The sequence below is a fragment of the Geotrypetes seraphini genome, chromosome 8, assembly GCF_902459505.1.
Source record: "Geotrypetes seraphini chromosome 8, aGeoSer1.1, whole genome shotgun sequence".
Taxonomy (NCBI): domain Eukaryota; kingdom Metazoa; phylum Chordata; class Amphibia; order Gymnophiona; family Dermophiidae; genus Geotrypetes; species Geotrypetes seraphini.
The window spans coordinates 100763335-100779576 of record NC_047091.1 but is presented as its reverse complement, the minus strand read 5'-3'; the positions used below and the strand labels follow the sequence as shown (position 1 = coordinate 100779576).

Genomic DNA, 16242 nt, shown 5'->3' with positions numbered 1-16242 from the left:
GCTGTTTGCCTGGTGCCAAAAATCCAAGATGTTACGGTAAAATTGCCAAGACTGATCAAGCCTGATGACTTATCTGATGCTGCTCATTCACGTTGGCACTAATGATACTTTCTGCCGAAGGTGGTTTCTGATTTTCATGTCGCACAGAAAGTTTGTTTACTTGCCTTTTGCTCCATAGGGTTGACGCAAAAGGATCAGTTTTTGTGCAGATTGGACATGCAGAGAGTCCTTCTCTGCTATTTGGAGAAAACTAATGAGATTTGCCTTTTGGATCATCTCTTTGTCCTGACAGCTCAATCTCGCCGAGGTAGGCCAGTATCTAAGACTTCTAGCGCCCATTGGATCTGTATGGCCATTTCATTGATGTACATCGACTGTGGCAAGCAGCCACCAGTTTCTCTCAAGGCCCACTCAACTTGAAGTGTTGCTGCATCGTAGGCGGAAGCTCGAGCAGTTCCTCCAGATGAAATTTGCAGGGCGGCTACATGGTTTTCGCTTCATACCTGTACCAGGTTTTACTGAGTGGATGTGGTGGCTCATTTTGATGCTGCATTTGGGCCCTCGGTATTGAGGGCAGACTCTTCTGGGACAGAAGACTCCCTAGACGATGCCATTGTTTTTGTCACCTTGTATATAGAATCTGGAAGGGACATCCAGAATGGAAGATTAGGTTCTTGCCTTCGATAATCTTCTTTCTGGGAGTCCCTGCAGAATTCCATATGACCTACCTTCTCAGTGTAGGCTCAGCTTATATGAATCGTCTGCATTTTCTGTTCGTTGTGCACAGTAGTTTTGTTCTCCATTGTTCCTAACTGTTCACTGTGTTGACTGTTGGCTGTTTATTAATTATGTTATTATTTCTTGCAGCACAGAACAGACCTTACTTATATTCCCCCAGGGCCTCCTGCGTAGTTGCTTGGCGTTTTGATGTAACTGCAAGGGTCTCTGTCTGTCTCTCAGTAATAGGAGGAGCACATGGTGAGAAAAGTGTGGATTTCTGCAGGTCCCAGATTGGACACCTTGGCCCAGATTCTATAAATGGTATCCCGATTGTAGGCGGCAGTAGGCATCCTACCGCTGTCTAATCAGCCAATCAGGATGCATGTTTTTTTAAAAAACCTCCCAAGTTAGGCCACCTGCATTAGAGGTACCTCCGGGAGCCTAGGGAGGCATGCAAGCCCACCTAAGCTCTCCTAAGGCTAGGCATGGGCATGGTATGGCCCGGAAGTAGCCTTAGGCAGCCATACGCATCTTCCTAGGCCAGCGAGAGATGTGTACAATGTAAGCCAGCAAAATGCTGGCCTACATTGTAAGTCGACGCAGCCGCTGAGCTTATTGTGGCAAAGGATCTCTTGACGCAATAAATTTAGCGACTGCCTTCCCCTCCAAGTGAACAAACGCAGCAGGAGTAATGCCCAGTCCCTTCTGCCCAGCAGCTCCCCTCCCCTTCTTAGTTCATCAGCAGGAGGGATGCCCAATCCCTCCTACCAGACAACCACCCCCCTCCGTAGATAGCCCAGGCGACCTCCACCCGGAGCCCCACACCCCCACTAGAACCCCTTTTAAGATTCCAGTTGGCCCAGATGTCTAAGGCCCCCTCCTATGGGCAGGGCCTTAGGCCCCTCTCCTGTGCATTAGACAATGCACCGGGAAGGGGCAGGCCCGTCATTCCAACAGAGGGAGGACCTGGCTGGCCAACAAGAAATGTTAAGAGGGGGAGGGGTCCGGGGGGTGTCAGGTGGGTTAGGGAGGGTTTTAGTGGGATGTGGGGGGGTCCGGGTGGTGGCCTGGGCTATCTACAGAGGGGGGTGGAGGGTTCCGGCAGGAGGGATTGGGCATCCCTCCTGCCAGTGATCTATAGGGGGGATCCGGCAGGAGGGATTAGTCATCCCTCCTGCCGGTAGTCTTCACGGGGGGTGAGGACAGGTTGCTGCTAAACTTATCTCAGCAGGGAGATCCCTTGGTGCAATAAGCTCATTGGCAACCTGATTTTCTAACTGGCGTCTGTAACATGGGTGTCGGTTAGAGAATCGGGTTCGTTTTAGGCAGGCTTAGGCGCGATTCTGTATAGGACGCCCGTCGGCTTCTGAGCCCAGGTGTCCTATACAGAATCCGAGCCCTTGTGTATAGAATCCTTCAGGGACTACCAGAAAGATTATCGAAGGTAAGAACCTAATCTTTGTATTCTGTTTAGTTTCCACAAATGGAGTTCATTTTTCTTTCATTCTTGGCACAAACTCTTAATAACTGCTCTTAGATTCTCATTTAATATAAGATTCTAATGTTTAGAGCATGGACTGAGAGTCAGATGGGATCTGATTAAAATCTTACTATGGTTCCATGGGCAAGTCACTTAACCCTCTGTTGCTTAAGGTAGCCCTCCAGGGACAGAAATACCTACTGTACCTGAATGTGCACCAGATATTGTATAAGAAATAAGAGTAGTCATTGACAGTGAGCTTCAGAAAAAAGAGCTAAGAACACAAGTAACAAATTTTATTCTCTCAATTTATAAACAACTTTTTCTAAGAAACATTCCCAAAACCTTTGCTCAATCTGTGGCATTTACATGTAGGAGTCACCTATTCACCTGCAGAAATATGTATCACTTAGTACAGTGGTTCCCAACCCTGTCCTGGAGTATCACCAGCCAGTTAGAATTTTGGGATAGCCCTAATGACTACGCATGATGGAGATTTGCATATAATAGAGGTGACAGGCATGCAAATCTGCTCCTTGTATATTCATTAGGACTATACTGAAAACCTGACTGACTGGTGGTCCTACAGGAAAGGGTTGGAAACTACTGACTTAGTAGGTACATGGCAGATTCATACAATTTGTTGGTGTAGCCTTTCAGGAAAGATTCAGACCCTCAAGTGATTTTCTTTACTGTTCTTTCCTATCTTTGTTTTTAAAAAAAACATATTTTAATGGAACAGTAAAATGTATTGATGTTTCAGTTTTTATAGTATCCATTTTTCAACTACCAGGGCCCCCCATCTGAAAACCAGTTTAAAATGCAGTTCTTTAGCCTGAAAAATTCAATTACTTTGTTTCAAAAGTGTATTTGGCTAGAACCAAAAATGACCAAATGCTATTTGTCTAACAGGATGGTGATAAATTCTGGAGGATGCCTGAGTGCTACATTCGTGGTAGTACAATCAAGTACCTGCGCATCCCTGATGAGATCATAGACATGGTGAAAGAGGAAGTGATGTCAAAGGGTAGAGGTCGAGGAGGATTGCAGCAGCAGAAGCAGCAGAAAGGTCGTGGAGCTGGAGGTCCTGGACGAGGTAATTACTAGAATTGTTTCAGATAGCATATTTTACTATTTGAATAAGTACTGAATATGAATAATGGGCATTGAGTTTTAACATAAATAATAAAAGAAGCAATTTGAAATAAGAAATCAAAGTTGTTTTTCAGTAGGGTTTAACACAGTAGAGCTCAGGATTATTCGTGTTTGAATTTAAATCGCTATTCAGCCAGATACGAATAACACTGGCCAACACTCATTTTGGTGTCTTAAATGTTGTTGGACCTGCTGATCCCAAAAATGGCCCAGAACAAACAAAGGGAAAAACCAACAAAGTCTACAGTAAAACGCGAAACAAAAAACAAGGAAAAACTGCAGAAATCTGTACAATGATGCAGACTGAATTTATTTCTAACAATTAATTGAGTGCGGTTAATAATACCACCTTAAAAACGTCTCATCTGATGCAACTTCCTGTTTCTGGTTGTGTCGGAGGAGAAGTTTTGGCAGCCACACGTGACTTGATGAAAGCCTGCTCGGGCAGTGGAAGACAAAAAAAAAGAAAATTGCCACGAAGGTAAGGGAGAGGGAGGGAGATGCCCGATCGGTGACGTGTCATTCTCTAGCTCAGGATGCCCACACTTTTTGGGTTTGTGAGCTACTTTTAAAATGACCAAGTCAAAATGATCTACCAACAATAAAATTTTAAAAAGCACACTGTACGCAGAGAAAATGTTAATTATAATTTATTCCGTGGGTTTTCAAAGATGTCAAGGCAGATGACTTTATGCAATGTCACCTCAGTAACAACTATACAAAAATAGACAAATATACCCCCTCCCTTTTTACTAAACCGTGATAGCGGTTTTTAGCACAGAGAGCTGCGCTGAATGCCCTGCTCTGCTCTCTACGCTCATAGGCTCCCTGCGCTTGGTTTAGTAAAAGGGGGCCATAGTGCAAAATATAGACAGCAGATATAAATTCTCAAAACGGACACATTTTGATCACTAAATTGAAAATAAAATCATTTTAATTACCTTTGTTGTCTGGTGATTCATGAGTCTCTGGTTGCACTTTCTTCTTCTGACTGTGCATCCAATATTTCTTCCCTTCTTTCAGCCTCCTGTATGTTTCCTCTCCTCCAGACCTCATTCCCTCCCCCAACTTTTTCTTTCTTTCTCCCTGCCCCCTTTCTTTCTTTAAGTCTGTCTTTCTTTCTCTCTCCATGCCCCCTTTGTCTATCTTCCTGTCTTTCTGTCTCCCTTCTTTCTTTCTGTCTCCCATCTCCCTTCTTTTTCTCCATGCCCTCCCCCAAGCCACCGCTGCCGGGGAACAGACCACTGCCGCTGCAGGGGAACAGGCCGCCGCCGAGTTATGAGCTCTCCCTGCTTCCCTTCCCCGTAAAGAGGACGCTGAAGCACCGGGCCGACCATCCTTCCCACCAGATGTCAATTCTAACGTCGGAGAGGAAGTTCCGGCCCAGCCAGGTAGCATTTGGCTGGCCCAGAACTTTCTTTCTGATGTCAGAATTGATGTCGGGTGGGGAAGGTTGGTCGGCCCAGCACTTCAGCGTCCTCTTTACGGGGAAGGGAAGCAGGTTGGGCACCCCTGCTCTAGCTAGCAGAGCCGTGAGTCGCACTCAAGTAGCTAAAGAGCCACGGTTTGCCTACCATTGGTCTACTAGGGCAGGGGTGTCAAAGTCCCTCCTCGAGGGCCTCAATCCAATCAAGTTTTCAGGATTTCCCCAATGAATATGCATGAGATCTAGTAGCATACAATGAAAGCAGTGCATGCAAATAGATCTAATGCATATTCATTGGGGAAATCCTGAAAACTCGACTAGATTGCGGCCCTCGAGGAGGGACTTTGATACCCCTGCCCTAGACCAATCGTCGGCAAACTATGGTTCGCGAGCCGCAAGCGGCTCAGCCACTTGAGTGCGGCTCACGGCTCTGCTAGCTAGAGCAGGGGTGCCCAACCTGCTTCCCTTCCCTGTAAAGAGGACGATGAAGTGCTGGGCCGACCAACATTCACCACCCCTGGTCTAGGGTAACCACTGATTGTGGCTCTTTGGTCTGAGTAGAATATTTATCCCAGGACAAGCAGGCAGCATATTCTTTACGCATGGGTGACGTCACCGACGGAGCCCTCGGTACGGACCTTTTTAACTAGAAAGTTCTAGTTGGCCGCACCGCGCGTGCACGAGTGCCTTCCCGCCCGACGGAGGAGAGCGTGGTCCCCAGTTTCTTCGTTTCCGCGGAGCGAAGAAGACGCGTGTTTTTTCAACGGCCGTTGAAACTAACTTTTTTGCCTTCCCGCTCGCGAATTTTTTCTAATTATTTTCTTTCTTACCTTCGGGTTGCTTTTTATTTCAATTTGCAAAAAAAAAAAAATTTTATTGATCTTCTTTTCTTTTTTCGACTTTGCCCCGGCGGGGCCTGTTGCCACTATACAGGCCTCCGGGTTTGATTTTGCGGAGGCCGTATTCCCATTCATGCCCCCGCAGCCAGGTTTTAAGAAGTGCCAGCGGTGTGCACGCCCGATCTCCCTCACTGACCCACACAATTGGTGCTTACAGTGTTTGGGTCCGGAGCATCGGGCGGACTCCTGCACCTGCTGTGCCACTCTTAAAAAGCGGACTCTTAAAAATCGCCAAATTCAGCAGAACATCCTATTCGGCACCGGGTCTGCGATGGACTCCTCTGCGTCGACGGCGGTGCCGTCGAAATCGACACCAACCACGTCGACACCGCCCGATCCGACATTGGCGCCGCTGGCGCCAGGTAAGCCGGCTAAGAAGCCTTCCTCTTCCCTCGAGCGCCCGCCAGCCACTATGGCGGCATCGACCTTACCAGCTTCACGCCGGCCCCGGAAACGCTCTGCCCCGATCTCGGTGAGTGCCTCGTCATCGGCCTCCTCATCGCCGGGGCGTGGAGCGGCACCTAAGGAACCGAAACAAAAGAAAGCGGTTCCGGTGCCACCCCTGGATGACCGCATCGCGGCCATCCTCCAAACACAACTACAGGAACAGCTGCAGCATCAACTCCAGCACCTGTTACCTACTATCCTGCACCGCTCCTTTCGGTACCAGACCGGCCTGAGCCCCGCACTGAACAACCGGTATCCACCCCATCGGTACCGATTAACACATCCATGCCGATTCTCTCGGCTGAACAACTCCATGCCCATCCTGTGGTTCACTCACATACCACTACAGATCCGCCTCGGGACCGGGCGGGGCACCGTTCTTCCCGAGACCGGGACCGACACCGATCTTCCTCTCCCGGTACCGTTTCGGTTCGCTCTGGTAAATCTCTATCTAAGACCCACCATACCGAGCCTTCCACCCCGGTTTCTCGGCATGCGCACCCGGAGGTCCGGGACCCGGACTTATGGGAAGAATCCCCCCCCCCCCCCCCCGGTACCAAGGAGGATATCTCCTCATCGGACGAGGATCCCTCAGCACCCGATACCGCTTCCAAACCTGAGCAATCCTCGTTCTCCAAGTTCCTCAGAGAGATGTCAGCAGCTTTGTCTCTCCCCCTTGAGTCAGACTCCAAAAAATCCCAAGCCTTTCTAGAGGCCCTGGATTTTGAACAACCACCTAAGGAGTTCCTCAAGTTACCCGTGCATGACATACTACGGGAGAATTTTTACAAAAATTGGGAGAACCCTCTTACGGTCCCCGGGGCTCCCCGCAAGTTGGATAACCTCTATCGAGTTATCCCAATTCCGGGGTTTGATAAATCTCAGTTGCCCCATGAGTCTCTTCTAGTTGAATCCACCTTGAAGAAGACTCCGGGCTCCAGCGTTTATGCCTCCACCCCTCCTGGCAGAGAGGGCAAAACTATGGACAAGTTTGGCAAGAGGCTCTACCAGAATGCCATGCTAGCCAACAGGGCGAACAACTACACTTTCCATTTTTCATTTTACATGAAACACCTGGTCCAACAGCTGTCCGCCCTTCAGAAATATCTTCCAGAGAGAAAGATTCCACTTTTCCAACAACAGATTTCTAGTCTCCTTCAACTGAGAAAATTTATGGTCCGCTCGATCTACGATTCCTTCGAGCTGACCTCTCGTGCCTCTGCCATGGCTGTCGCCATGCGCCGCCTGGCTTGGCTGAGAGTATCGGATTTGGACATCAACCACCAAGACCGTCTGGCCAACGCTCCCTGTCTTGGGGATTAACTTTTTGGGGAGTCCCTGAATTCCACCACCCAGAAACTCTCGGCCCATGAGACCAGATGGGACACCCTGATTAAACCAAAGAAAAAGGCTCCACCTGCTCGACCTTACAGGCCACAATCCTCCTATCAGCGCAGGTTCTCAGCCAGACCACTCAATCCGCCTTCGCAACAACCGCGGCGACCCCGTCAGCAACAACACCATACCCAGGCTCGGTCTCAGTCCAACCAACCCGCCAAGCCTCTGCCACCTTCAAAACCTTCTCAGCCCTTTTGACTCTTCTCTCCAGGGCATAGCCAGTCTTCCACCTTCATTGCCTCTTCCACAACCAATTGGAGGCCGTCTCCACATCTTCTTCAGCCGTTGGGAGGTCATCACATCGGACCAGTGGGTCCTCAACATCATCCGCCACGGCTACTCTCTCAACTTCCAGACTCTTCCACCAGACAACCCTCCCGTAGAGTCTGCTTCTCACTCCTCCCAAACCCCCCTCCTCCTGAGGGAGGTCCAATCCCTCCTTCTTCTCAATGCCATCGAAGAGGTGCCTCCGGAACAAAGGGGTCAGGGATTCTACTCCCGCTACTTCCTGGTTCCCAAGAAGACAGGAGACCTCCGTCCCATTCTCGATCTCAGGGACCTCAACAAGTGTCTAGTCAAGGAGAAGTTCAGAATGCTCTCCCTTGCCACGCTCTACCCTCTTCTCTCTCAGCACGACTGGCTATGTCACCTGGACCTCAAAGAGGCCTACATTCACATTCCAATCAATCCGACTTCACGTCGCTTCCTGCGATTTCAGGTTCAACACCGCCACTATCAGTACAAAGTGCTACCTTTTGGCCTCGCTTCATCACCCAGGGTGTTCACCAAGTGCCTTATTGTGGTGGCGGCCTTCCTCAGGTCTCACAACCTCCAGGTGTTCCCCTACTTGGACGATTGGTTGGTGAAAGCACCTACGTCTCCACGTGTGCTACAAGCCACTCATCACACCATCTCTCTCCTCCATCTCCTGGGGTTCGAGATCAACTACCCCAAGTCGCATCTGCTTCCCACACAGCGACTTCAATTCATTGGAGCAGTTCTCGACACCACACTAATGAGGGTGTTTCTCCCCTCCGACCGTCAACGGACACTGCTCCACCTCTGTCGTCAGGTGCTCCTTCATCACTCCATCCCTGCCCGTCAGATGATGGTCCTCCTGGGCCACATGGCCTCGACGGTCCATATGCTTCCTCTGGCGCGACTCCACCTCAGGACACCTCAATGGACTCTTGCCGACCAATGGTCACAGACCAAAGATCTTCTTTCTCATCCCATCTCTGTGACATCGTCTCTTCATCAATCTCTTCAATGGTGGTTGAACTCCTCAAATCTTTCCAGGGGTCTTCTTTTTCATCTACCCCCTCACTCCATGATCATCACCACGGATGCCTCCCCCTATGCATGGGGTGCTCACCTGGGAGATCTACGCACCCAGGGACTCTGGACCCCGCAGGAGCGTCTGCATCACATCAATTTCCTAGAACTCAGAGCCATGTTCTATGTTCTCAAGGCCTTCCAGCACCTTCTCTGCCCTCAGGTTCTTCTCCTGTGCACAGACAATCAAGTCGCCATGTACTACATAAACAAGCAAGGCGGCACCGGATCTCGCCTCCTTTGTCAGGAGGCTCTCCGCATCTGGACCTGGGCCACGGCCCGCAATCTCTTCCTCAAGGCTGTCTATATCCAGGGCGAACAGAACTCCCTGGCCGACAACCTCAGCCGCATCCTTCAACCTCACGAGTGGACTCTGGACCCTTCCACACTCCACTCCATTTTTGCTCGCTTGGGCACTCCGCAGGTGGACCTCTTTGCAGCTCCTCACAACCATCAGCTGCCCCAGTTCTGTTCCAGACTCTTCTCTCCTCATCGCCTGACCCCAGATGCATTCCTGCTCGACTGGACGGATCGGTTCCTCTATGCTTTTCCTCCACTACCTCTGATGTTGCGGACGTTATCCAAACTCCGCAGGGACAGGGCCACCATGATTCTCATCGCTCCTCGGTGGCCTCGCCAACACTGGTTTTCCCTCCTGCTTCAGCTCAGCTCCAGGGAGCCCATTCCTCTTCCTGTGTTTCCTACTCTACTTACACAACAACGTCAGTCTCTACTGCATCCCAATCTGTCTTCGCTCCACCTGACAGCTTGGTTTCTCTCGGGCTGACCTCCCCAGGAAATCTGTCTCAGCCTGTCCGTCTCATTTTAGACGCCTCCAGGAAACCGACCACCCTCCAATGTTACCATCAGAAGTGGACCAGGTTCTCCTCTTGGTGCCTACAGCGTCATCACGATCCCACCTCTTTGCAGGTGGAAACGATACTGGACTATTTGCTCTCTCTGTCCAATGCTGGCCTCAAGTCTACCTCAATCAGAGTCCACCTCAGTGCCATCACTGCGTTTCATGAGCCTATCCTCGGGAAACCTCTCACGGCTCATCCACTGGTCTCCCGATTCATGAGAGGCCTCTTCAATGTCAAACCACCTCTGAAACCTCCTCCTGTTGTCTGGGACCTGAATGTGGTTTTATCAGCCCTCATAAAACCACCTTTTGAGCCTCTTGCCACAACTTCGCTCAAACTTCTCACATGGAAGGTGCTTTTCCTCATTGCCATCACCTCTGCCAGGAGGGTTAGTGAGTTGCATGCACTGGTAGCCGATCCACCGTTCACTGTTTTTCACCATGACAAAGTGGTTCTGCGTACCCACCCTAAGTTCCTTCCCAAAGTGGTCTCAGCTTTTCACCTCAACCAGTCCATTGTGTTGCCTGTCTTTTTCCCGAAACCTCATTCACATCCTGGGGAACAGGCGTTACACACTCTGGATTGCAAGCGTGCCCTGGCCTACTATCTTGATCGTACAAGGGCCCACCGCTAGTCCCCTCAGCTCTTCCTGACCTTCGATCCTAACCGTCTAGGTCGCCCTGTCTCTAAACGGACGCTGTCCAACTGGCTTGCAGCCTGCATCGCGTTCTGTTATGCTCGGGCCGGTCTGTCACTGGAAGGTGCTGTCACGGCCCACAGGGTTAGAGCTATGGCTGCTTCTGTTACTTTCCTCCTTTCCACACCCATTGAGGAAATCTGCAAGGCTGCCACCTGGTCCTCAGTTCACACGTTCACTACTCACTACTGCCTGGATGCATTCTCCAGACGGGATGGGCCAGTCTGTACTACAGAATTTATTTTCCTAATGGCCAACCATCCCCCCTCCCTCTTTGTTAGCTTGGAGGTCACCCATGCGTAAAGAATATGCTGCCTGCTTGTCCTGGGATAAAGCACAGTTACTTACCGTAACAGGTGTTATCCAGGGACAGCAGGCAGATATTCTTACGTCCCACCCTCCTCCCCGGGTTGGCTTCTTAGCTGGCTTATCCTAACTGGGGACCACGCACTCCTCCATCGGGCGGGAAGGTGCACGCGCGGTGCGGCCAACTATAACTTTCTAGTTAAAAAGGTCCGTACCGGGGCTCCGTCGGTGACGTCACCCATGCGTTAAGAATATCTGCCTGCTGTCCCTGGATAACACCTGTTACGGTAAGTAACTGTGCTTTTTCTGCGGCCCTCCAAGTATTCTATTTTTTCTGCAGCTCTCACATTTAAAGTTTAATATATTTTCTTTCTCAAAACTGACACATTTCAATCACTATATCTATATATATATAAAATCGGAGGTATGTATGTGTGTATGTATGTGTGTGTGTATGTGTGTATGTGCTGCGATCACGCAAAAACGGCTTGACTGATTTGAACGAAACTTGGTATGCAGATCCCTCACTACCTGGGATGATATGTTCTGGGGGTCTCGCAGCCCACCTGCACACGTGGGCGGAGCTACAAACATAAAATCAGATTTCACCCATTCATGTCAATGGAAAAAATGTAAAAAGCTGCCATTCTCACAGTAATTCAAAAACGGCTTGACCGATTTGAACGAAACTTGGTATGCAGATCCCTCACTACCTGGGGTGATATGTTCTGGGGGTCTCATGGCCCACCTGCACACGTGGGCGTAGCTACAAACAGAACATCAGATTTCACCCATTCATGTCAATGGAAAAAAAGTAAAAAGCTGCCATTCTCACAGTAATTCAAAAACGGCTTGACCGATTTGAACGAAACTTGGTATGCAGATCCCTCACTACCTGGGGTGATATGTTCTGGGGGTCTCGCGGCCCACCTGCACACGTGGGCGGAGCTACAAACAAAATCAGATTTCACCCATTCATGTCAATAGAAAAAATGTAAACAGCTGCCATTCTCACAGTAAATCAAAAACGGCTTGACCGATTTGAACGAAACTTGGTATGCAGATCCCTCACTACCTGGGGTGATATGTTCTGGGGGTCTCGCGGCCCACCTGCACACGTGGGCGGAGCTACAAACAGAAAATCAGATTTCACCCATTCATGTCAATGGAAAAAATGTAAAAAGCTGCCATTCTCACAGTAATTCCAACTACCTGGGGTGATATGTTCTGGGGGTCTCTTCACCCAAGAATTGATATGTTCAAAAAAATGTAAACAGCTGCCATTCTCACAGTAAATCAAAAACGGCTTGACCGATTTGAACGAAACTTGGTATGCAGATCCCTCACTACCTGGGGTGATATGTTCTAGGGGTCTCTTCACCCAAGAATTTATATGTTCTTGCTCCTGGAGGTGAAACTAAAACTGTTGTTTATAATCAAGTTTTGTGTTAGTTGTATTATATTCATTTTGTCAAATATTTCACATTATAATTTGAATATTGTACTTTTTATAAAGCTGTAAACAAATAATTTCATTCACCACTATAAAGTATCTTTATTTGAATCCATTTACAGTGTTATTGCTATAATTTAATACCCGTGCAACGCCGGGGCATCAGCTAGTTGAAAATAAAATCATTTTCCCTACCTTTGTTGGCTGGTGACTTTATTTTTCTGTGCTTTTAACTATTTTCCAGGGCCTTCTTGTCCTTTGACTGTTTTTCTCTCCGTCTTCACTTTCTGCCTTGCATCCATCTTTGGCATTAACTTAATATTCAATTTTTCTGCTTTTTTTCAAAATCTACATTTCCATGTCTTATCTTCCCTTACTATATATCTCTTCTGTCCTATTTCCATGGTCTGACATCTCTTTCCTTCCTTTCTCTCCCTCCCTCCTTCCTTCCTTTCCCCTGGTCTGGCATCTGTCTCTATCCCTCCCCCCATGCCCTGGCATCTCTCCCTCCCCCTCTATGGTCCGATATCTCCTTTCCTTCTCTCTCTCCCTCCCTCCTTCCTTCCTTTCCCCTGGTCTGGCATCTATCTCTCCCTCCCCCTCTATGGTCTAATATCTCCTTTCCTTCCCTCCCTCCCTCCCATGAACTTGGCATCTCTTGTTCCTCTCCCTTGTCTTCCTTCTCCTTCCTTCCCTCTCTTTCCCCAATTGGGTGCAGCAGCAACAGAAGCAGCATTTCCCTTCCCCATGCAGCAGAAGCATTTCCCTTCCCCTTTCCCTTTCCCTCCCCCTCCCTTTCCCTATGCAACAGCCTCAGAAGCAACATTTCCCTCCCCTCTTTCCTGTGCAGGAGAGGCATTTCTCTTCCCCCTTCCCTCCCTCTCCCTTTCCCTGTGCAGCAGCAGCAGCGGCATTTCCCTAGGATTCCCCTTTTCTACACAGCAGAAGCATTTCTCTTTCCTCTCCCCTTCCATTCTCTTCCTTGTGGAGCAGCAGCATGTCTGGCTGGCTCCCTTGCTCAGTCGATTGTTCCATTCAAAGCCGCAGGTGGCGGCTTCTCGCGAGATCCGCGCCTGAGTCAGAAGCCTCTCTGATGTTGTGACGTCAGAGAGGCTTCCGATGCAGGAGTGGATAGCGCGAGGAGCCGCCACCCGCGGCTTTGAACGGAACAATCGACTGAGCGAGGGAGACAGCCAGACACGCTGCTGCTCCAGAAGGAAGGGAAGGGGGAAGAGAAATGCTGGTGTGGATGGCACGAGGAGCTGCCGCCGGCTGCAGCTTTAACCGGAACAATCAACTGCAACAAGGGAGCAGTTGATCATCGCGTCCAGACCGCGGGCTGCAAAATAGCACCTGGAGAGCTGCATGTGGCTCGCGGGCCGCGTGTTTGAGACCGTTGGTATCGATAGAGGATTACTATACAGGTCCTGGACCTGTTGGGCCGCCACGTGAGCGGACTGTTGGGCATGATGGACCTCTGGTCTGACCCAGCAGAGGCACTGCTTATGTTCTTAAGTTTGCTCCAGACTTCTCTCAGTCTTCAAAAGGATCCTTTTCAACTCTCATGGACAACAGGTCTCCTTTATGCTCTTCTGCCTTTCCTACTAATTCCCAAACTCCTTCGCAAGGTCATTCAAGATGCAGTGAATATGATTCTCATAGCTCCAAAATGAGTGCATCAACCATGGTACCCATGGCTGCTGAAATTCTCCACAGAAGCACCTATATCTCTGGGAGTGCATCCACATCTCATTCAGCAAGATGGGAAACTTTTCCATCCTAAGAAGCTAACTCTAATAGCATGGAAACTCAATGAGTCTCTTGCAACCCTCTTTATGTAATTATGCAGGATGTACTCCAGGCCATTCGCAAACCTGCTACCCAGAAATCAGAGCAGGAAATGGACACTCAGTTGTTGTTGGTTCAAAAGCTACTGAGAGTATGTCTGACAGGCAGCCCACACAGGCTATCAAGTGTGTTTGCATTATCCCATGATCCACAGAGAACACCTGTTACAGGTAAGCAATTTTGCTTTCCCGAGGGCTTACAGTCTAAGTTTGTATCTTTGCCACTGTTCTTTTCACACCTTGAAATGACATCTTTAGGTGTCACTATAGAGCAGTGGTCTCAAACTCACGGCCCGGGGGCCACATGTGGCCCGCCAGGTACTATTTTGCGGCCCACAGCCTCTACTAGTGCTGCTCGCTCTTTGCAGTGTCCTCTGGCTTCCCCGTGGCCTCCCACTCTTACCTTCAGATAATTACCGTGGCCTGTAGAGAGGATTGCCGGTGCTGCAGCGATCCTTGCAGGCTGCCGTGGTCCTCGGCAGCATGTTCCCTCTGCTGCAATCCTGCTCCTGATGTCAGAGGAGGGGCGGACTGCGGCAGAGGGAACATGTTGCGGAGGCCGATGGCAGCCTGCAAGGAACATTACAGCACCGGTGATCCTCTCTGCGGGCTGTGTTAATTAGCTGAAACTAAGACTGGGAGGCCAGGGGGGAAGCTGGAGGACGCTGCAAAGAAGTGGGGAACATGCAGGCCTTCAGGGGAGGGGGGAAGATTTATAAACTATAAGGAGTTTTACCTCATGCAAAATTGTCATTTCTTTAATAAGACATTAACTATTTTTTCTGCGGCCCTCAAATACCTACAAATCTAAAATGCGGCCCTGCAAAGGGTTTGAGTTTGAGACCACTGCTATAGAGCAATGACAGCAGGCTTTATGGCAGTGACCTAGAGTAGGTATCTGCCATGGAATTACTCATTTTTAAAATGTAGTTTTGTCTTTCAAATGACAGGTGTATTTGGAGGTCGAGGGAGAGGCGTACCTGGTAGCGGAAGAGGACAGCTGGAGAAAAAACCTGGAAGGCAGTCGGGAAAGCACTGAAAAAAACCTCCGAATCAATGGGCAGAGACATTTGTTCACTTGAGGCCTTTGGCATTTTTTTTAGGCCTCCAATCTGCCAGCTACTTTATAGTGTTCTATTTGAAAACTTCAGTTTTTGACTGTTTAAAAAGGAGATAATCTTAAACTCCTATAGCATAGAAACAGCACTGTCATGTCAGGTAAAATTTTTAAGACAAAATATTGTGGACTCGCAGAAACTTTCAAGACTCCTCTAGTTTCATGGCTCTTAGGAAGAGTAAAAGTATATTTACTTGTGAAATACCTGCCATATTTTGTAATAAAATAGGTAATCATGATACATGGGTATTCTGAGCTCTTGCCAGGTAGTCATTTTTGTGTTGGATGTTTACATGATCATGTTTTACTGATCTTCAATTTGTTTTATATTTAGGTGCTGTCATCAGTCTCAATTTGACATTTTGATATTTTTTTTCCAGTGGTGGGCAAATATTGAGAAGATCACAAAGCATACTTAAAAGCTCTAAAGTGATTTAAGTTTTAACATGTGTATTAAAAGATTTGCTCAATGTGGAGTGTTAATCGTTTTGTTTTCCCAGCAAAGCTGATTTAGGATAATTTTTTTTTTTAGGGGGGGATTTCTAAATTCATTGCTTTGTAATAGTAACAGTAGTTAGCAGATAGGGTCCTTTGAAATGAATCTCCCTCTGAATTGCTTCCCGATGTTGGATTTATCCTAAGTATGCTTGAATTTTGTCACTAATGATTACAGTCACTTACAATTGTCAGTAGTTTCTGGGCATCCACCATCCTCTCTAAAAGACCCTTAACCTGGTGTTAGTTCTGATCTTCCTTCTCTCTGGGAAATGCTATCTTATGCTTTAATGAAGCCTTTTGGAATATGAACAACATTTTAAATATCCATCCCACTCTCTTTCTTCTTCTTTTTTTTCTTTCAGAAGTAGAAGCACCACTAACAGGATGCCTTTATTTCACATTTTTCTTATTGGTTTTGTTTTATTAAATTTTTGACATGTCAATTTGTCAAACAAGTCAAAGTGGTTTACATGTAATTAAAAGAAAATAAGAAATGAACTCCTTAAAAATAATAGGAAAACTCCAATGAAGGTAATGAACAAAAATCGTTCATTATCCCAGGACAAGCAGGCAGATATTCTTGACTGATGGGTGACGGCAC

At 48.3% G+C, this 16242-nt stretch overlaps 1 protein-coding gene across 1 annotated transcript in view; it reads left to right on the top strand.

Annotated features, from left to right (window-relative positions):
- The window catches only part of LSM4 (LSM4 homolog, U6 small nuclear RNA and mRNA degradation associated), a 51421-nt gene extending 35807 nt beyond the window's left edge, over nt 1-15614 (top strand). Inside the window, exons 4-5 of the mRNA XM_033953621.1 lie at nt 3113-3296; nt 14977-15614. Coding sequence (XP_033809512.1) covers nt 3113-3296; nt 14977-15065 — 273 coding nt within the window. The 3' untranslated portion in view covers nt 15066-15614. The remainder of the gene's footprint in view (nt 1-3112; nt 3297-14976) is intronic.
- Nucleotides 15615-16242: the final 628 nt, after the last annotated feature.